Below are 21632 nucleotides of genomic sequence, written 5' to 3'. Positions count from 1 at the left end.
GGCCTCGGAAGTTTCTTCATCTCTGCAAATACACAACATGACCAAATGTATGTGGACACCTGCTCGTCAAATATCTCATTCCAAAATCATGGGCAATAATATCAGGTTTTCCCCCCCTTTGCTGCTATAACAGCCTCCACTCTTCAGGGAAGGCTTTCCACTAGATGTACTGCCACAAGAGCCTTAGTGAGGTTGGCACTGATGTTGGGCAATTAGGCCTGGCTCGCAGTTGGTGTTCCAATTCATCCCAAAGGTGATCGATGGGGTTGAGGTCAGGGCTCTGTGCAGGCCTGTCAAGTTCTTTCACACCGATCTCGACAAACCATTTCTGTATGGACCTTGCTTTGTGCATGGGGGCATTGTCATGCTGAAACAGGAAAGGGCCTTCCCCCAAACTGCTGTAGCGTTAAGATTTCCATTCACTTGAGCTAACCGCCTAGCCTGAACCATGAAAAACCGCCCTAGACCATTATTCATCATCCACCAAACTTTACAGTTGGCAGTATGCATTGGGGAAAGTAGCGTTCTCTTGGCATCCTCCAAACCCAGATTCGTCCATCGGACTGCTAGATGGTGAAGTGGGATTCATCACTCCAGAGAACGCGTTTCCACTGCTCCAGAGTCCAATGGTGGCAAGCTTCACACCACTCCAGCCGACGCTTGGCATTGCGCATGGTGATCTTAGGCTTGTGCGGCTGCTCGGCCGTGGAAACAAATTTAATGAATATTCCAGACAAACATTTATTGTGCTGACGTTGCTACCAGAGGAAGTTTGGAACTCGGTAGTGAGTGTTGCAGCCGAGGACAGATGATGTTAACACGCTACGCGGTTCAGCACTTGGCGGCCCCGCTCTGTGAGGTTGTGTGGCCTACCACTTCATGACTGAGCGGTTGTTGCTCCTAGACGTTTCCACTTCACAATAGCAGGACCTACAGTTGACTGGGGCAGCTCTAGCAGGGCATAAATTTGACAAACTGACTTGTTGGAAAGGTGGTTTCCTATGACGGTGCCATGTTGAAAGTTACTGAGCTCTTCAGTAAGGCCATTCTACTGGCAATGTTTGTCTATGGAGATTGCATGGCGGTATGCTCAATTGTATACACCTGTCAGCAACGGGTGTGGCTGAAATAGCCGACTCCACTAATTTGAAGGTGAACGTGTCCACATACTTTTGGATATATAGTGTATATATTGCTTCACTTCAGTTGCTGGTGATTTTTCTTGGCATTGTAACTTCCTGTAGTGCCCTTGCATTCAGCCTTAACATTCAGAAATGTACACCTTTACCATTAAATTCTCCCTCCAGCACCTCTGTATAGATGGTTTGACTTCACTTCATGGTTGACTTTATACCTGTCAGTCACTGCCGTTGGGGCGTCGCCTGTCTCTCTTCACCTCCATAACAATGGTAATGGAAGGATTTCAGGAACTGTTTATTTTCCCCCCCTCGGAGCATACACCTAGAACAAACAACGTATTCATTGTTTAAGGAATGCTCCTCTTTACTTTCCTCTAAAATAACATTTGATACATGTAAAAGTTGTACTGAAACATTGCGCTGTTAGAGCAAAAATAATGTCCTCAAGTTTCCAGTTAAGAGATACACAACTTCCAGTCAGATTGTGGCTGATCTATGCCTCTTTTAGCCTCCCTAAGTGGCTAAAATCTATGGATTAGTTCAGTAGATGTTGAACCAAGGTTGCTATACTATTTTAACCAGAGGGTCTACTTTATTTGCCCGCTCACCTCACTTTTCAAAATGTTTAATCTCTTAACCTAACGCCATACACATTTTATTAAATGTTTATCTCTTCTCTATTACCCTTCTATTCACACATCTGCTCAAATCTAACAACTTACATTGACTGCTGAGAGAGATGTACTGAAGGTTATAGTAGGCCTGCACAGCCATTCTGCAGAATAGTTATCTGCTGAGTGTCACTAAGATGGGTACTACACACATGATAGTTGGTATAAGGATTCAGAAGTAGAGTTTAGGGATAGTTCCCTTTCTGGTTCTCCAGCTAAAGCCTGCAGAATGAACACACCCTGCTACGTTGCTGTCTCTGACTACTGTGTCCCTGTCCCTGGAATCCCAAAGAGCTCCCTTTGTGGAGAGATCAGCTCATAGACAGTCCATTTGATGATAGCTAGAGAGGAACGGCAATGTTGGAACGTTACTGCTGACATTGATGTCCAGAGCTGTTAGAGGAAGGACCCTTTTTTTTCCTCTCAGCCACAAACAAACTAAATAAATTACAGCAGGCTGCTTTTACAGTTCTGGCAGTTCTTCCAGGTCTTTTTTTCCTCCCCTGTTCCGCTCAGAGGAAAGAATGAGCCTGATTCATTCTCTCCAAATGGAGGGTTTTTTTATGGGCAAAATGTGGATAGTAAATCACCTTATTGTGTGTGTGTGTGTGTGTTTCATTTGTGCGGTGCCCGCTGTGCCCTGTGTGCATAATATGTGTGTGTGTGTGTTTGTTGGTTTAAATGTTGACAAAGTTGATTGTCAGGATGCCTGTCTAAAAATGTAATACAGCCAAGCCTCTTCAGGCTCGCAATGCAAATTCTACCCCAGTCACTGCCAGTAAGGAAGGGTATCCTGTGTCAGTTTTGTTTCGGCGACGGTTGCTGGGACAACAGTCGCGTTCTTTCGACCTCAGCCACGGGCGGCTATTTACGTAGCCTGTGTCCCATTTACAGGCGGCGTTTCTATGGAAACACGTGGATCAGCATGACCACTCCCATGTGTGGTTTTGTCGTCGCTGAATGTCGCTGAGTCATAGCACAAACATTCCCAAGGTTTTTTATTGTGCTTTTGCTCTCTCCACACTGTAACTGCTGCCCTTTAGTTTTACTGTGGGACACTTTTGAGTGTGAGACTTTTTTTTTTTCTTTGTCACCCAGATCCTTCCCCATGCTGTGTGGTTTAACTTCCTTAATCATATCAACACTGTGGAATGAATGCTTCCCTCTGGTCTGGAAGCAGCCGCCGGCTCTGGGTGGCGCAAATGGGCCGACCCCAGTGTTGGCTGGTACTCCTGGCCCAACGGACATTTTCTCCCTGCTCCTCCGTCTTAGTTCCATTTCAAACTCCGACAAGAAGTACAGGAGAAAATCATGAACACTTATCACTCCAGAAACGGCCTGGTTAATGGTGTGAGAAGAAGTCAATGACAGGGTATTGCTTGTAGTGTGTCTCATACAAACAATGTTGATGCAGCTCTTATTGAAACAGTGTCCTTGTAGTGTCACACTGCTCTTGTGATTTAAAAACGGCAATAATGCCACAGGCGTTTCTACATGTTCAAATGAGACCCCAAAATGAAAAACCTCATAAGAGAGTTATCACCAGTGCTGTCTAGGAAAGCAAGCAGAGACAGGTCTGATGCCTGCAGGCTTATTTTGTTGTTGAAATGTGTTATCTTTTCTGCCTTGATCTTGTCCTTCAAAGTGCGTTGTTAAATCGACTAAGAAGGCATCCAGGCAAGAGAACTAATGTGCACTGAGTCATATCCGTGTGTCCCAAATGTGTTGCGAATGTTATCTTCCAGACGGTGTCCTCTCCCAAAAAAAATGTACAATTTGTGTAATCCTTCCTCAGCCACTCAAAACAAAGAGAGTATTGATTGTTAATACAGGCTTGAACTGTAATGGAGGCTTGAGTAAGGGAGGATATCTGGATCTCTTTTCGATTTCTCCCTCATTTCACCCTTCAACTGTCTGCAGAAGAACGGACTGTTTCTTTTAACAACCTGGACCAGGCCTAGTCCCTCTCCTCCATGAACTCAGGGATGAGTAGGAGAGAGTAGACGAGAGGCGAAGATTGACTGCGTGGTGAACTTGGGTACCATTGCAATACTATATTGCTGCTTTTACTGAATAAGACTGAGTATAAGCGAAGCAGGCCAGAATCACGCCTTGCTTTTGTCCCCTCTCTAGTTTTCTCTCTGCCTCTCTATCGCTCCATGGCAATGTCCGCCCTTCGTCTTAATCAGCAAGGCTGAAATTTGTGAGGCCTCCAGGGACAAGGCGCCCTGTGTGTGTGTGCTTGTGTGTCTCGCCTGACCGAGTGTTTCTGGAACAATGTGTGGGTGCTCTTAGATGTAGGGAGTACGGGGTAGAGAGAGAGAGAGGGGCGGGGGGGAGCCCAGAGAAGGACACATTGGTTCTTGGCAAGGACTCAGATTTATGGTGTAGGCCTCCTCAGATGTTGCTTTGTCTTTATGGGCACATTGGACATAAGATGAAAAGAAGCTCTTGTTCCAGCCCTCCCAGCACCTTTACCCCCCCCCCCCCCCTCCCCCCCTTCTCTTTCTTGTCACATCTTGCATGCAGTGTGGATCTGCAAGACGGGCAATAGGTTTCACATGGGGGAGAGGAGTGGTTTGATCCTGGCCTAAGGAGGTGGTGGAAGGTTTAGTATAGTCTATTAGGTCTGGAGGGTTGGAGAGGTTGGAGTGCATGGACCCAGGAGAATCTGAGGTGACACTGAGAGGTCAAAGCGCCGTGGACATGGCTGAGAGGTCAATGGGCGACCTTCTGGGAGACCGCTTCTGGCGCAGCCCTAAGAAAGGTAGGAGACAAACTAGACTGATACGACAGTCCTAAGAAAGGTAGGAGACAAACCAGACTGATACAACATTCCTTAAGAAAGGTATTTCCTTTGGACAGGTGGATGGTTGAGGTGCATGCCTTAAAGTCTTGTTCAGAGCACTCCTCCCTCACCGACATTCTTTTTTTCCCCAGTTGCTTTTCAGTTTTCCACATTTACATACGTTTTAGACGGATATGTTCTGCAGGTACTGCCATCAGCCCAGTGTGTGACTGAGATGATTTATTTTGGTCTAATTATAAATACGATAGAGTTTGTGGCTACTTTTGTTTACGTTCTAAGCGTGGCTGAAATATGACATGTCCTGCTTTCCATTCTACGTACACTGCCATCCAGAGGGGCTATAGTGGAGAGATTGATATGAGAGATTATTGGACCCCACAGTCTGCCCATCAATGGTTAATCCTGACTGGAGAAAGAATGAAATAGTCATTCTGATGTTTTGGCTGCTGCAGAGCTGTGCTGTGTGGAAATCTATGGCTCTCACAGGGGATCTGTTTCACATTCCCTCCTGACCTCCGATCAGATTCCTATGTCTGCGAGAACTTGTTTACTGCACACAAAGCCTTGGTGTACAAAATGTACCACCAAACTCTCAAACCTGATTCTCATTATGAAATGTTACGTGAAAATTTGGGATTTTTGGCATACGTCTTACTTTTTCTCTTCAGAATTGAAACATGGATGTGAAATGAAGCTTTGCTCGATAGTCTGACAGGTTTTACAATAGTAATGATGTAGTTGATAAATATGGTAATGTACTGTAAATCGGCATGACTCCGCTACAGGCCCATGGTTTCATCCCTTGCCCATAGTGAGTTCCATTGGGCTCCTCTGCCAGGGACTGCAGGGGGCGCAGTTACTGTTAGGTTGGTCAGCGTGCACACCACTGTCCCCCACCAATTGTCAGCTCATTAAATTAGACAAGTAGCAAGACTGGGAGAGGGAGAGGTGCTTATATTTGTTGGGTGAGGGATAATCTCTGACTTCATATCCACTTTCCACTCTGGAAAAGGAGAGGTAGTTTTTTTTTAACCTTATGCTCTCCACCCAATTTCTAGGTTTTCCATGTGTGTTTTGTGCTTCTGAGAACTCGACAACAGCCACGCTGCTCTCCCTTACACCTACGCTACTGCTAAAATGATTATTAATACCACGACGCTACTGTTCATTGATTATTGATTGCCATTATTAGTATCTATCGATTTGTCCTGCTACTGGTCACTTACTGCTGTTAACATTTATATTACCATTAGTATATTACCGTAAGTATTTGTACCTATATTCTTGCTACCAGTCACTTTTCAGCCCTGTTGACATGTATATCCACCTATCATGCCTACACTGACACTCTTGCACACTCGCGCACTAACACCTATACACACATTCACCATCACGCACACACCCAGCCACCACTTGTGCTGCTGCCATATTGTTTACTATTATTCATATTATTATTATTTTCTCCTGCTACCAGTCACTTTCTCTCAAGCCCTGCCTATATGTACAGTTGAAGTCAGAAGTTTACATACACTTAGGTTGGAGTCAATAAAACTCGTTTTTCAACCACTCCACACATTTCTTGTTAACATACTAGAGTTTTGGCAAGTCGGTTAGGACATCTACTTTGTGCATGACACAAGTCATTTTCCCAGATGATTTCACTTCTAATTCACTGTATCACAATTCCAGGAGTTTACATAGACTAAGTTGACTGTGACTTTAAACAGCTTGGAAAATTCCAGAAAATTTTGACATGGCTTTAGAAGCTTCTGATAGCCTAATTGACGTCAATTGGAGGTGTACCTGTGGATGTATTTCAATGCCTACCTTCAAACTCAGTGCCTCTTAGCTTGACATCATGGGAAAAATCAAAAGAAATCAGCCAAGACCTCAGAAAATATATTGTAGACCTCCACAAGTCTGGTTCATCCTTGGGAGCAATTTCCAAACGCCTGAAGGTACCACATTCATCTGTACAAACAACAAGTATAAACACCATGGAACCACACAGACGACATACCACTCAGGAAGGAGACGCGTTCTGTCTCCTAGAGATGACGTACTTTGGTGCGAAAAGTGCAAATCAATCACAGAACAACAGCAAAGGACCCTGTGCAGATGCTGGAGGAAACAGGGACAAAACTATCTATATCCACAGTAAAACAAGTCCTATATCGACATAACCTGAAAGGCCGCCCAGCAAGGAAGAAGCCACTGCTCCAAAACCACCATAAAAAAGCCAGACTACGATTTGCAACTGCACATGGGGACAAAGATCGTACTTTTTGGAGAAATGCACTCTGGTCTGATGAAACAAAAATATAACTGTTTGGCCATGATGACCATCGTTATGTTTGGAGGAAAAAGGGTGAGGCTTGCAAGCCAAAGAACACCATCCCAACACCATCCCAGCACGGCGGTGGCAGCATCATGTTGTGGGGGTGTTTTGCTGCAGGAGGGACTGGTGCACTTCACAAAATAGATGACATCATGAGAAGGAAAAGTATGTGGATATATTGAAGCAACATCTCAAGACATCAGTCAGGAAGTTAAAGCTTGGTCGCAAGTGGGTCTTCCAAATGGACAATGACCCCAAGCATACGTCCAAAGTTGTGGCAAAATGGCTTAAGGACAACAAAGTCAAGGTATCGGAGTGACCAACACAAAGCCCTGACCTCAATCCTAAAGAGAATTTGTGGGCAGAACTGAAAAGGTTTGTGCGAATAAGGAAGCCTACAAACCTGACTCAGTTACACCAGCTCTGTCAGGTGGTTTGGGCCAAAATTTGCCCAATTTATTGGGGAATCTTGTGGAAGGCTACCTGAATCGTTAAACAAGTTAAACAATTTAAAGGCAATGCTACCAAATACTAATTGAGTGTATGTAAACTTCTGACCCACTGGGAATGTGATGAAAGAAATTAAAAGCTGAAATAAATCATTCTCTGCTATTATTCTGACATTTCACGTTCTTAAAATAAAGTGGTCATCTTAACTGACCTAATACAAGGAATTTTTACTAGGATTAAATGTCAGGAATTGTGAAAAACTGAGTTTAAATGTAGTTGGCTAAGGTGTTTGTAAACTTCCGACTTCAACTGTACATATCTACCTCAACTACTCCAGTATCCCTGCACATTGTACATTTGGTACTGGTACTGACCCTGGATATAGCTTACATTCTCCTTTTAATTTTTATTTTATTGTTATACTAGTTCGATATTGAATACTGCACTGTTTGGAAGGGCTTGCAAGATAAGCATTTCACTCTACTTTTGCATGTTACAAATAACACTTGAAACTTGAAACTTCCTCTTATATAACACACAATAGGCTATTCTTCAGATGTGACATCAGCATAATTTTTATATAGGCGAACTCTGCCAATGACTGTCCAAGAGAAAAGTGCTTGGCAAACCCACATCTTATGTAAAAGCGTAGTTTTTATTCCGACTTGCCTTACTTGATTCCAAAACTATTTCATTTATTAGGCAGCGTCTGGAGACAGTTCTAGCTTGGCTGAGTTTACAGAACAGCTCTTGGAGTCTGACATTGATCACTGCACAACATGTGTGTTTCTCTCTTTCTGTTCACCTCTCATGGCCTCAACATCCTCTGTGTCAACATGCCATAACTTTCTCCCCTCGCAGTCAAAGTAGACGTTTAATTTCAATTATCCGAGAACAGTCAACTTGTTTATTTTACTCACAATGTGTGGAATGCCGATGGCACCTCTTTTCCTCTCCTTCTCCCTCTCTCTTTTAGCCAGCTCGTGAACAAAACACTGCTCCTTTGTCTGCGACAGTCCTCTGTGGTTTTCCAGTCTTTCCGTGTGGTGGTCTTTGATGGTTTACCGACAGAGGCTGTCCTTGTGATGCCAACTCACCCACCACACCTCTTTTCTCTCTTCCTCTGGTTTAGAACTTCAGGCCAAGTCACACCAGTGCCCCTGAAGCCCTCCATTTTGGATTTCACAAGATCATCCCAATTTATTCGGCCGCTTCGTGCCAGGGGTTAATCAATGCTGTTCTGGCCCTCTTGCGTTTCAAAGGTGCCACTCAAGACTGGCCAAGTTGCTAATTGGAATGGCCCGTGAAGCTGCCATGAACAAGACACACTGTAGATCAAGATTACCTCAGTGAATGAGCTCTCTGGCCCTTAACATCGCATGATGCAGCTCTGGTCATAAACCATGTTATAACAAGTGATCACTCAAGAGATAAAGAATTATGGTTTTAAAACCTGTTGAACTTTGTTATTTTTTTAAAGCTGTCAGTCACCTGGATGACACTTTTAACCATTACCGTACAGAGAAGGGGTTAAAAGGTGCTTTCTAAAACTAAGTAGCATCTGTCAAGTTGCTGAGGCTCCCAAAACCCTGTTACCCCAATTGGGATGGTGTTCTTCGGCTTGTAAGTCTCCCCCTTTTTCCTCCAAACATAACGATGGTCATTATGGCCAAACAGTTCTATTTTTGTTTCATCAGACCAGAGGACATTTCTCCAAGTGCAGTTGCAAACTGAGGTCTCACTTTTTTTATGGTGGTTTTGGAACAGTGGCTTCTTCCTTGCTGAGCGGCCTTTTAGGTTATGTCGATACAAGACTTGTTTAACTGTGGATACATATACTTTTGTACTTGTTTCCTCCAGCATCTTCAAAAGGTCCTTTGCTGCTCTTCTGGGATTGATTTGCACTTTTCGCACCAAAGTACGTTCATCTCTAGGAGACAGAACGCGTCTCCTTCCTGAGCGGTATGACGGCTGCATGGTCCCATGGTGTTTATACTTGCGTACTATTGTTTCTACAGAAGAACGTGTTACCTTCAAGCATTTGGAAATTGCTCCAAAGATGAGCCAGACTTGTGGAGGTCTACATTTTTTTTCCTGAGGTCTTGGCTGATTTCTTTTGATTTTCCCATGATGTCAAGCAAAGAGGCACTGAGTTTGAAGGTAGGCATTGAAATACATCCACAGGTACACCTCCAATTGACTCAAATGACATCAGTTAGCCTATCAGAAGCTTCTAAAGCCATGACATAATTTTCTGGAATGTTCCAAGCTGTTTAAAGGCACAGTCAATTTAGCGAATGTAAACTTCTGACCCACTGGAATTGTGAAACAGTGAATTATAAGTGAAACTGTCTGTCTGTAAACAATTGTTGTAAAAATGACTTGTGTCATGCACAAAGTAGATGTCCTAACCGACTTGCCAAAACTATAGTTTGTTAACAAGAAATTTGTGGAGTGGTTTAATGACTCCAACCTAAACTTCCGACTTCTAACTTCAACTGTACATGGAGGAGACTTAATCAAGGCATCTTGACTAGTCGTCTTGACTACTTTTGTCACGTTCTGACCTTAGTTCCTTTATTATGTCGTTGTGTTAGTTTGGTCAGGGCGTGAGTTGGGGTGGGTAGTCTATGTTCTTTTTTCTATGTTGTGTTTATGTGTTTGGCCTGGTATGGTTCTCAATCAAAGACAGGTGTCGTTCGTTGTCTCTGATTGAGAATCATACTTAGGTAGCCTGTTTTCCCCATTTTAGTTGTGGGTGATTGTTTCTGTCTCTGTGTCTTTACCAGACAGAACTGTTTCGTTTTCGTTCGTTCTACTTGTTATTTTGTTTTTGGTGTTCAATTTTAATAAATTATCAACATGGACACGTACCACGCTGCATATTGGTCCGATCCTTCATACTCCTCGTCTGAGGAGGACGAATCGCGTTACAACTTTCTTGTCTCTTTCTCTCTTGCATCAAAGGTTAAACATGTTTTAATAGGAGACAGAATGCGATCGGATCATCATCTAATTGGCCTTCACAGGTAGATAGTACAGGTAGATAGCAATCACAACAATACTACAGAGATACAAAATAAGTTAGAGAAAAAAACAAAAAGAACTTGAGGAACTTATTCAAGAATGATCTAATGTAATCTCTTACAAAAATAAAGCGAACTGGAATGAATATGGAAAGAAATGCACCAAATTCTTCCAGAATCTCCAATACAGGATCACTAACGAAAATAATTTGCAGAAACTCATTACTGAAGACGGAGTCATCTGTGATTCTCCGAATTATATTTTAAAAGGGGAAGCTAAATATTTTAGGCAGATGTTCTCTTTTCCGTCTCATCCTCTCCCACTGAATGAAGATTACGGTAAGGAATTATTTCCAAATAATATAAAAAATGAAAATTAACAAATGTACAGAAAAATCAGTGCGAAGGCCAAATTACAGAGGAATACATTTTTGAGGCTATTAAATCCTTACATTCTGGAAAAACCCTAGGGCTTGATGGCTTACCGGTCGATGTATATCAAGTATTTTTTGATATACTAAAAGCTCCATTGTTAGATTGTTTTAACTACTCCTATAGAAATGGTAGTCTGTCAGGTACTCAGCAGGAAGGTCTGATTTCACTATTATTAAAACAAGACCCAGATGGCAAATATAAAGATCCAGTCTATCTAAAAAACTGGAGGCCTCTTACACTTCAATGTTGTGATGCAAAAATACTAGCAAAATGCATAGCACTCAGAATTAAAAGAGTTTTACCAGGTATTGTTCATCCTGATCAGACAGGTTTTTTTACATGGACAATACATTGGAGATAATATACGACATCTACTAGAAATAATAGAACATCACAACACATCTAAGAAGGCAGGCCTGGTATTTATAGCGGATTTTGAAAAGGAATAGGATAAATTAAGACTGGATTTTATATATGGCCTGGATTTTTTCAATTTTGGGAATTCTCTTATAAAATGGGTAAAAATAATGTATATAGCAACCCCAGGTGTAAAATAGTGAATAATGGCTACATCTCAGAGAGTTTTGAATTGTCAAGAAGAGTTAAACAAGGGTGTCCGCTGTCACCATATCTATTCGTTATGGCCATCGAAATGCTAGCTATTAAAATCAGATCCAATAACAACATTAGAGGATTAGAAATCCAAGGCTTAAAAACAAAGGTGTCCATGTATGCTGATGACTCAAGTTTTATATTAAGTCCGCAAGCTAGATCCCTGTAATGTCTCATTGAAGATCTAGATAACTTTTCTGTACTCTCTGGACTAAAACCGAATTATGATAAGTGTACAATATTACATATTGGATCTTTTAAAAAATAAAACTTTTACATTATCCTGCAGTTTACCGATAAAATGGTCTGATGGTGAAGTAGGCATACTTGGTATTCATATCACAAAATATATAAATAAGCTCTCCACAATGAATTTCAATAGAAAACTTGTATAAATAGACAAGATCCTGCAATCATGTAGAGGTAAATACCTGTCTATTTATGTAAAAAAAAAATGCCCTGATTAACTCCTTAGTCATATCTCAGTTTACTCATTATGGTGCTGCCTACTTCTGATGATTCGTTTTTCAAATCAAATGAACAAAAAATAATTTGCTTTATCTGGGATGCTAAACCAGACCAAATAAAGCGTGACTATCTATATAATGAATATGAATTGGGTGGTTGAGATTATTAAATATAAAAGTGCTAAACCTCTCTCTAAAAGCTTCACTTGAACCCAAAATGGTTCTCAAGAAGAAAAGCTCATCCATTGTTTAAAAATTGCCTTTATGCTTTTGTGCAGATTGCCATGTCTCATTTTTGATTAATTGAAAATTCTACTTTTTTCAAAGTAACTCTCTTTTTCAAACAAGCATTGCACAGCTGGCTACGATTTCAATTTCATCCGCCTGAAAAGTTAAGGCTGAACTCAAATGTGCTGATTGATAAAATACCTGTATTTATGGGAAAGATGATTGAAATTGCATTTTGTTCTTAAATTATATTGTACATTGGAATGGTAGTTATGTCCTTCATGGGTTATCAGAATTTTACAGGAAGGTCTGCTCAATCCAAGAGTACAACCAATTGATTACAGCATTACCTCAAAAATGGAGTAGGCAGGTGGCAGCGGGAGGAGGTAGGGAACTGGTCTGTCTGACCAATATAAAGGATCAAAACTGGCAGACGAATAAAAATAGCAATAAATAGGAAAGTATACCAGTTTCATTTGAGGACCAGGATGTTGACAACTATGCCATCCAGTTTGAAAAATAGTTGGGAAGAGATTTCAGTACCAATTCCATGGTACAGGGTGTATGAGATTATATATAAAACAAAGCAAGATTCAAGAATTCATATTTTTCAGCTAAAATTATTATATAGAGTTCTTGCCACCAACAAAATGTTGAATATTTGGGGCATAAAATCCTCAAAGCTCTGCAGATTTTGTTGTGAGGATACAGAATCAATAGACCATTTATTTTGGTTATGCCCTCAGGTAGCCTGTTTCTGGAATGGCTGAAAATGCATAGCATTGTTCTAAAATTGACCCTAGAAACAGTACTGTTAGGAAATCTGGAGAGACCGGGTCAGTCAATTACTAATATACTAATACTCTTAGTAAAAGTATTTCTCTTCAACTCGCAATCTGTGGATTCTATTAGATTATATAGATTGAAATTGTATGTTAAACATCACAGCATAGATGAAAGATATGTGTTGTGTAGAAATCCAAACGGATGCGCTGAGGGAAGCTGAAGGTTGGGATGTAGAATTGGAGACAAGTGGGAGTGGAGTTGCTGTGTGGGAGATAGAATGATGGTCAAAGATAAAATTCAAAAATAAAGTCAAAATAAAACATAATAAAAAGTCAGTTTGAATGACACTGAGGGGCAGTGTTTTTACAGCTAATGCCGGTTTGCCTGAGGCTGAATGCCCGTGCAGGTGTTTGTACACATGCATATACACGCACTCTCATTCAAATAAACGTATACAAGAACACACACATACATGTAATAGTGGCAGACATGCACACAAACATATACAGTTGGCCTTGGTGTTATGGTTTTAGTTGTCCTTGATGTCCCTAGTTTTGCATTGTTGTTTGCTGTTTTCTTCTGTCTTGTTCTTTTTTCTCTTTAGTTCATTTTCTTGGTTGTTGGTGCATTGGGGGGGGGGGGGGGGGTTCTTGGGGGGGGAATGGAATTAATTGTATTTTATTTTATTTTTTTATCTTCTTGGGGGGCGGGGACTGTGGTAGAGGTCTTGAATGGTTGAGGGACATCTATTGGGGGGGGGGATCTTGGAGGGTTCAGGTTCACTTTTTTGGCCTGGTGGGAGATCTGCCAACGTGTCCTTGAGCAGGGCATTGACCCTGGATGCTTCCGTGTGTCGCTCTGAATGGGAGTCTGTGGGATGACTGGTGTGGTGTAGTTGTTGAGCAGCTTCACTGCAAGTATATTGTATGTTTCGGATATTAAAAAAAATAAATCCTGTTGACTCGCTCTCTTTATTTCTCTCAAGTTGAGATCAGGTCAACTCCAGCCAACTTTGACATTCTACCTCCCAGAGACAGAGGGTAGGAGTCTTAGTCATTTATTAGCAGCTGTAAATACATTTACCAGCCACATTAATTTCAGCTCCATTTGATTCCTGGACGTACTCTCAATGCAACAGATATACACAACTGGTCTCTAAGAAATATCCTGATGACCTTTGATTCCCCCTGGGAGTGGCTGTAATCGCTTGGGGTCTGATATCAGAGTGGGCAGGCAGTAGGCACGTGTCTCGGATGGGCCATTGAGCCCCAGAGCACAGACCGTTTACAGTGTGCATGGAGTCCAGTCAGCGTGGCTGGTGTGGGTGCTGACATGTCTATTCTGGGCAGAGAGGGTTCTCTGACACATCCAAGCAGACTTACCAGGAACAGGATCTGGCTGGAGTGGACTTTCCTACAATCACACCTCTCTTTAGTTTCTGATTATCTCGTTCATCTCTCAATCTATTATCAATGTCTACTTCCACTGCCTGGGCCCGACGTTGTCCCATTGCCAAATTCAGCAGTCCAGAGATAATGAACAGCTTATTCAGTACAGTGGAAACTCTTCCCCCTCCGTTAGACATCTATTTCTGACCATTCATTTGTCTGATAATGCAAACATACAGTATCAGCAATCATAAAGCAATTGCAACCATTATGACATGTTGAAAGACTGAATTGATGGTCAGCTGTGTTATAGTGTCATGTTTTTGAGGAAGGGGTTATAAATGGGTCTGGGCATTTAGCCAGTTCATAGGTCAATGTGAGACATTGGGTGGTTCAGTTAGCACTGTGTGCACAAACAGTAGATGAAATCCCACTGATGGGCAGTTCTAAGAGGAGGGTGCAGGGCATGTGGATGCAAATTATCCATAATGAGGAGTGCTGGCATGGGTAGAGGGGCACAACTAGGGGACATGGCATGGCACAGTGAAATTGGGGCTATTGCCAGTTTCTAGTTTTGAACCAGGAGCACATTTTCTTAAGAAAGTAATAGTGTAATCTCTGTTCATTATAACCTGATAGATCACGATGCAGTGCAGGAAGGCAGTTATTCCTTTTGAAATGGATGATTAATTGGATACATTTAGTTTTTTAAAGGAAAAATTAAATAGTGACTTATAGATCTGTCGTTATCATTGAAAGCAAGTCTAAGAAGCGATAGATCTGTTCTATGTGCCCTATTTCTATGCTTCCTTTGCTTAAGTTTAGTTTGTGCTTCTTTTACTTTCGGTTTTGTACACCAGCTTCAAACAGCTGAAAATACAACATTTGTAGTAATTGAAAATATATTTCACAGCGGTTCAGATGGTACAATGAGGTACATAAACTGAAATTAGGTGAACTATTCGCATTTTAGCAACCAGGAAATGGCAAAGGGATTTCTGCATATTGCAACTTTTTAATAGGGGTACAAATGCACACCTGCACCACCTTCCTTTCTGTGGTTAGGCAGACTGTAGCATGTCAATGGTCAACCATTCCATTTCCTTTTTCAGCATTCATTGTGCTTTTATGCTATTAACTGTGGCCACCGCCACTTCTTGTGAAAGGGCTTGAGTGTCTGTAAAGACATGTTAGGTTAAAAAGGTTATGGTGTTTTATCATTTAGATATCCATGTTGGCAATAGAATAAGCTCTCAAAGGGTATCCACCTGACCCAGATTGCGATGTATACTTGAACGTTTTTGGATGATGTAAACAACGACAGTAATCGTGTGATGGCGGGGACACAAGGCTGTGTTCCAAACAAAACAACAAGTGTGCTTTCTTCAGTTCCTCAGTGGCAAAGCTTGGAGAAAAAGAAAAAAAAGCCCCTTACAGTTAAACTATTTTCTTGAGTCATAAAAGTATATTGAAATGACCCAGTTCGGACATGTGTGGCCACTTGGAGACACCAGTTAGACATCTCACTCAAACCCCTGTACTCATTTATTTCTTATCTTGCCCCTACTCCAAAATTACAGTGAGTATTCTTATTATGTTGAATATATTCCAGAGTATTTTCAGATTTTGTTATTGATTGACAAATGCTGTGAAAAGTACGGTAAGTGTCAAATGCACAAACAAATCTACATTGTAATGTTCGGATACAGTCTTGTGTCAGGTGAACAGTTGTGTCCTCACTTTTGCTCTGACAATTTCCAGTCTTTTCTTTCAATCGCTACCCTGCTCATGCAGATGCTTTTAATAGTTCCTTTTTTAGAAACATTTACATTTGTCCCTATATAATGCATAAAAACAAGTCTTCAGTGTTCATGAAGTAGGCTATTATTGTGGCAGAATGCACTTTTTTAAATGAACGCCTTGGATCTAATTGCATGCAGTTAGGTTTAACGAGTTGTCTGTATTCCTAAAATACAGACCCAAAGAGTGGAATTGCATCAGGTGATTATTTAGGATGACTTGATTGGTGATGGGAGGCCGACTTGCACCTAATGGTTGTACAGTTTGACAGAGAGCGCAATGCTAACTGTTGCAGACAGCTGTCTTTGAAGTGACAGTAGAGTCAAGCTGCCCTGAACAACATATTTATGGCCCACTGCAGCCCTGAAAGACGATATAGAGAGAAATAGTAATGGTGTCTTTTTGTAGGCACTAACTCCACCATGGTTCCTTGGACAAAGCCTATGGGGAAATGAATGGTGTTTTTTACACCAAAAATAAGATTTGTGGTATATGTTTTGTTCTATGAGATCATCTTCATCAGCCAACGTCACTTGTGAATTTTGAAGCATTTATGTAATCGTAAAAATGATAATTCATAAAGGTCACGTTAACTGACTGATATTATCTCTTAGAATATAACGTATTTCCTAAGCCTGTGTTAACCTCAGACCTTATTTTGGGCGTTTATCCCAAAACCCTATTCTTTTCCCATTCATTTTCCCAATGGCTGAACGATGGCTGAACGAACCAGAGGTAACTCATTTCCGGGTTTTAGGACTACAAGCTGGTGAGCTCTATTTAACTTACTCCGAACTGGAACACTGGCAATGGAACAAAAATATAAATAATTCAGTGTATGGATCTGGATCTGACTGCAACCCACTGTGGTTGGAAATAGTAGCCTATGAGTTTCCTCATGGCTTTTTTTCATTGTTGCCGCAGGCGTTACTCACATACAGGCACTACTCAGTCAGTTCCTGTCCCAAGTTTTTTGTGTACCTGATAAATGTGTGAACAGAATAGAATTTAGACTAATGAAATGTTCTGCCTCGATCTCTCCTTCTCTAAGGGCACGGTTTCCAGTTTCTCTCTCTTACACACACGTGAATACACTAGAGACTCTCTCTCTGACACATCGATAGGTGAGCGAGACAGATGCACTGAAGAGAGAGAGAGAGAAGTGATCTCGGGGGAAGGTCATCTGATATCATGTTACTGGGTGCTGTTAAAGGGTAGCGATAATGCACAGGCTCTTTATATAGTCGAGTCAGGCAATACGAGTTCACTGGCTATATCAGGGCAGGAACCCTCCGTATGAGCCGTTTGGACATTGGGAATAAGTGGTTCTTGCAGCCTGTTGCATCACTTTAATGGGTTACATTGGGAGGAGTTGGTGGGACTCTTTTATTTCCTCTCCACCTGGTGCTGACTGTGTAATCTACTAACAAAACACTGACGTGAATGGAGTTGAATTAAATCAATTGTTTTATTAGTTATATGAGTGGGATCTGGCTCTACCTCTTTGGCTTGTAAACTCATTTCAGTCCATAGGGCTATTTGTGTTTTCAACCGTGACTTGTCTAACTATCAAGTTACAGGAGTCTAGTTTTAGTCGGTCACACCAAAGCTTATGTCCATGTTACCGTAGCTGTGGCTATAGCCTATCTCTCTTTTATCTCCCACACTATCTATATATGTCATACTACATTCAAGAAGAAAGTATTTCTGCTTTCTTAGGTGTGGGGTCTGGAGACATGCAGTTCTCAGTCAGATCCTCTGTGTGTAGGGCAAAAGTCAAGCAGTCAGTGATACTGGATCTGAAATGTGTAAACCAGGGTAGTTGAGAGTGACAAGCTTCCCGTAAGTAAATGTCTAGTGTGTCTCTGCAATGTAGGATGGCATGCCTAAAGGGTGTCTCCCTTTACTGTCGCTAGCTAATCTTTCCTGTTCCAACCCACTACATCAGTGAGTGACTGTGCGAGCACACGTATGTGGGTGGGCGTCTTCTTTTAGTAACAGCCCTGCATATGCCCAAGTACTACAGAGGTGTGTTAGTAGCTTCCATTCATTTGTCTTTTCTTTCACTCGCTTATCCTAATCTAATCTCGATTGCACGCATTTATTTACCCCCTCATCAGTCATTTTCGGCCTTCTGTCATTGTTTAAGTTTGTTTACTCAGAAGTTGTTTTTTCTTCCATGCCAACTTTTCCTCAACTGTAGAGAGAAGGTAGGAGGAGCCGTGGAGTAGTGTGCCTCTCTCTCGTTCTTTCCCTCTCTCACACACACACACACACACACACACACTCTCTCTCTCTCTCCTTCTGTCACTGCCGTTGCATGCATCAGACCGGAGTCTGTTCACTTCCAAGCAAGTCTGACTAAAGGGGGGAACAGTACTCTTTTGACTTAGTTTCTGGATTCTTCACGACATCTTCTCAGAAAAACGTTCTCTGTTTCCCCACGCGCTCAAAGGCAACAAGAAAAGAGTGAAGAAGAAGAAATAAGAGAAAATAAGAGGATTTATTCATACTTTTAATGATTGGATTGAAAAGCACGTGCAGACGGTTTTAGCCCACTGGACCCTTTCAGAGACTGAGAAGTGAGGTCATCCTGTAATACATTCTCCCTTGGCGGAGTGGCTCCAGCTTTGCTGTTAGTCATACTTTGAAGAGACAAACACACACACACGCACACACACAGAGCAACAATGGTGGCCGGAATGGTGATGCCCTTGGTGGACTTGAGGGCCATCTACGAGCTCCTGTTTCGCGATGGTGTCATGGTGGCCAAGAAAGACAAGCGGCCCCAAACCAAGCACCCAGAGATCCCCAGCGTGGGAAACCTGCAGGTGATCCGCGCCATGGCCTCCCTCAAGTCCAGGGGCTACTTGAGGGAGACTTTCGCCTGGAGGCACTTCTATTGGTACCTGACCAACGAGGGCATTGTTTACCTGCGCGACTACCTCCGTCTGCCTGCTGAGATCATTCCCTCTTCCCTGCAAAGGGTTCGCCATCCAACAGCAACCCTGGCCATTGCCCAAAGGGCTGCGCGTGGGGTCCAGTCAGTGGACGGCCCCACATCTTATGTCCCCAAACCTGGCAGGGAAGAGAGTCAGGAGGCGATGGCTGAGCGCCAGGTCTACCGACACAGGAGGCTGGACGCAGCCGAGGAGGAAGGCCCCTCTGACAGGACGCCAAGGTTCAGAGGTCGCCCGATGGCCACCGAGCCGGTCAGACCAAGAGCATCATGGGAGTCCCAGGCCCAGCCTCCCCTGTGGAAGGGGCGGGGCTTCCGCACTGAGGCTTCAATGATGGAGGAAAGCCAGGGGAAGAGGGCCTCCACGGTTACCTTCTCTCAGACCACTGAGGCTAGTAGCAGTAAAGCAGGGGTGTCCTCCCAGGAGACGATCATCACTAAGGTTCGTGCAGAAAGGTCCCAGGTGGTTCCGGTTCAGAAAAATTATACTTCAACACATGAATCACAGGTCAGCATCAAGTCAGTCTCCTCCAAAACAGCCTTCCCATTAGCTGTTACTGCAGTAGCTAGTGCTGCAGGAGCTGGGGCTGCATTAGTGAAGGTCTCAGCTGAATCCTCTTTCAATAAAGCAGGTATAGAGAAGCCCAAGAAAGCTGCAGCAGTTGAAGAGGCCCCCAACGTCTCTGCTGAACCTGTACCCAGTAAGCCAGCCATCCCAGCACCCCTGCCCCCTACTAAAGAGATTAAGGAGGAGAAAAAAACAGAAGTGAAGGTGACTCCAGAACCAAAGAAAGCATCAGAAATGACTGTCCCCCAAGAGACCCCCAAACTCTCAACCGAACCCACCAAATCATTTAAAGTTGAAATCACTGATCCCTTATCAGTGGTCAGTGGCAAAGACAGTGTTGTCACTGAAAAGGTTATTGAAACTAAAAAAGGGATGATTGAAGATTGCTCCAAATCAAAGAAGAAGAAAAAATCTCCCAGAGAAACAACGAAGGCTGAATCACCTGTCACAAAGGTGTCCCCAGAAAAAGGACTGAAGACCACCGAGGAAGAGACACAGGAGCCTCCCAAACCCCCACCAGCTTTTGCATCATCAATAAAGCCCAAGGGACCAGAATCCACTAAAGAAACGAAGGCTGAGGTTAGAAGAGAAACTAAGGCTGAGGTTCAAAAATCAAATGAGGCTGATCATCAGATCCCCAAACCAGCAGTGGAACAGAGCAACACTAAGTCTATAGTATCACAAGCTGCATCCCATCCCGTTGCAGCCCCTCAAGTGCAGGAGAAGGCTGAGACGACCAATAAAGTGGCCTCAGGCTCATCTGGAAAATTCACCCACGGGTCAGAGATGAGTGTCACTAAAGTGGAAATGGTAAAAGTGCAGAAGACCATAGAGATGGAGATGAAACAGGAAGCCCTCAATCCTGTGGAGACCTTCACACTGCCACTGCAACCACCACAACCTGCCATAGTGCCGGAGGCTAAAGCCCCTATAGAAACAGCTGTGGTTGATTCGTCAAAGGCAAAAAAAGCTAAAAAGAAAAAGCAGGTTTCTTCCCCAGACCATGAGACCACAAAATCATTATCTCCACCTGCAGCTAAAACATCATCAACAACAGAGAAGGTGTTGATGACCAGGGCCGCCGTTAAGGTTGACTTCCCAAACACCCCTGGGGCAAAAGTAATGGACTGCTCTCCAAAGATGCCTCAGGAAGGAATGTGGTCTGAGGAAACCAGCATGGCAGCAGCTGTGCAGGCTGGGGCCCCTGCTTTAGACAAAGGAGAGGCGGAGCCTGCCCAGCTCTCTGCTGAAAAAAAACGGGAGGACTCGAAACCAAAAACCTCCTCTGCAAGGGAAGCACCCGGAGAGACAGCGTCAGCCGGAGCCGAGGCACGGGCCAGCCTACACACTGAGCAGGGGGAGCTTCCCAGAGTTGTTGCAAAACACGCTCTAACAGCAGCACAGAGCACAGAGGAGGAGAAGAAAAGTCTATCTGTTCCTCCCAAGGCCTCGGAGCAGGAGAAGAACAAGGAACCACTACAGACCCCTGCTACCACTGCAGCCACCACCCCTCTGCCAGCACAGCCTCACCTGGAGGACACCTGTGACCAGCCTGTAGACGAGGCCAACATGAGGAAGAAGATAGTAGTGGTGGAGGAGGTGATTGAGGTGCAGCACATCACTAGCCCGCAGGCAGTGGCTGGAGGAGAGGTTCCTCCTGCTGTTGTACCTGAGATAACAGGGCAAGAACTGGACTTTGATGTCCTGCACGCACTGGCCGTTGAACGGGCTCTCCTGGCCGGAGGAGCGGTGGTCGAGTCCGCCCAGAGCACCATCTCCGACGATGACTGGGACCACTCTCTGGACGTACCCGAGGAGAAGACCTTCCCCAACTTCATAGAAGGTTTGAGAGAATTTCTTGTTTCCCCCTAGTTACTTCCTGTCCTGTGTGTTTGATGTGTGATGTCACTGCAGTTGCCAAGGTTTCCTCCCTTGCATGTACTGTGGGAAGTCTTA

General features: G+C 43.2%; 1 protein-coding gene across 18 annotated transcripts in view; it reads left to right on the top strand.

Moving 5' to 3' along the window:
- The window catches only part of LOC110489723 (plectin), a 190364-nt gene that overhangs the window by 91797 nt on the left and 76935 nt on the right, over window positions 1-21632 (top strand). For 4 of the 18 annotated variants that reach the window (XM_090199653.1, XM_021562550.3, XM_090199652.1 and 1 more), the window contains exon 1: window positions 14880-21519. The exons of 12 other annotated variants lie outside the window; for them this stretch is intronic. In XM_090199653.1, the coding sequence (XP_090055779.1) occupies window positions 18840-21519 (2680 nt within the window). In that variant the 5' untranslated portion in view covers window positions 14880-18839. Of the gene's footprint in view, window positions 1-4321; window positions 4578-14879; window positions 21520-21632 lie in introns of those variants that run through there. 2 more of the 18 variants (XM_090199623.1, XM_090199622.1) reach the window with 2 other exon arrangements.

Source organism: Oncorhynchus mykiss, chromosome 2 (assembly GCF_057628025.1).
Source record: "Oncorhynchus mykiss isolate SJ-2025 chromosome 2, ASM5762802v1, whole genome shotgun sequence".
Classification (NCBI taxonomy): domain Eukaryota; kingdom Metazoa; phylum Chordata; class Actinopteri; order Salmoniformes; family Salmonidae; genus Oncorhynchus; species Oncorhynchus mykiss.
This window is presented reverse-complemented; position numbering and strand designations above follow the sequence as displayed.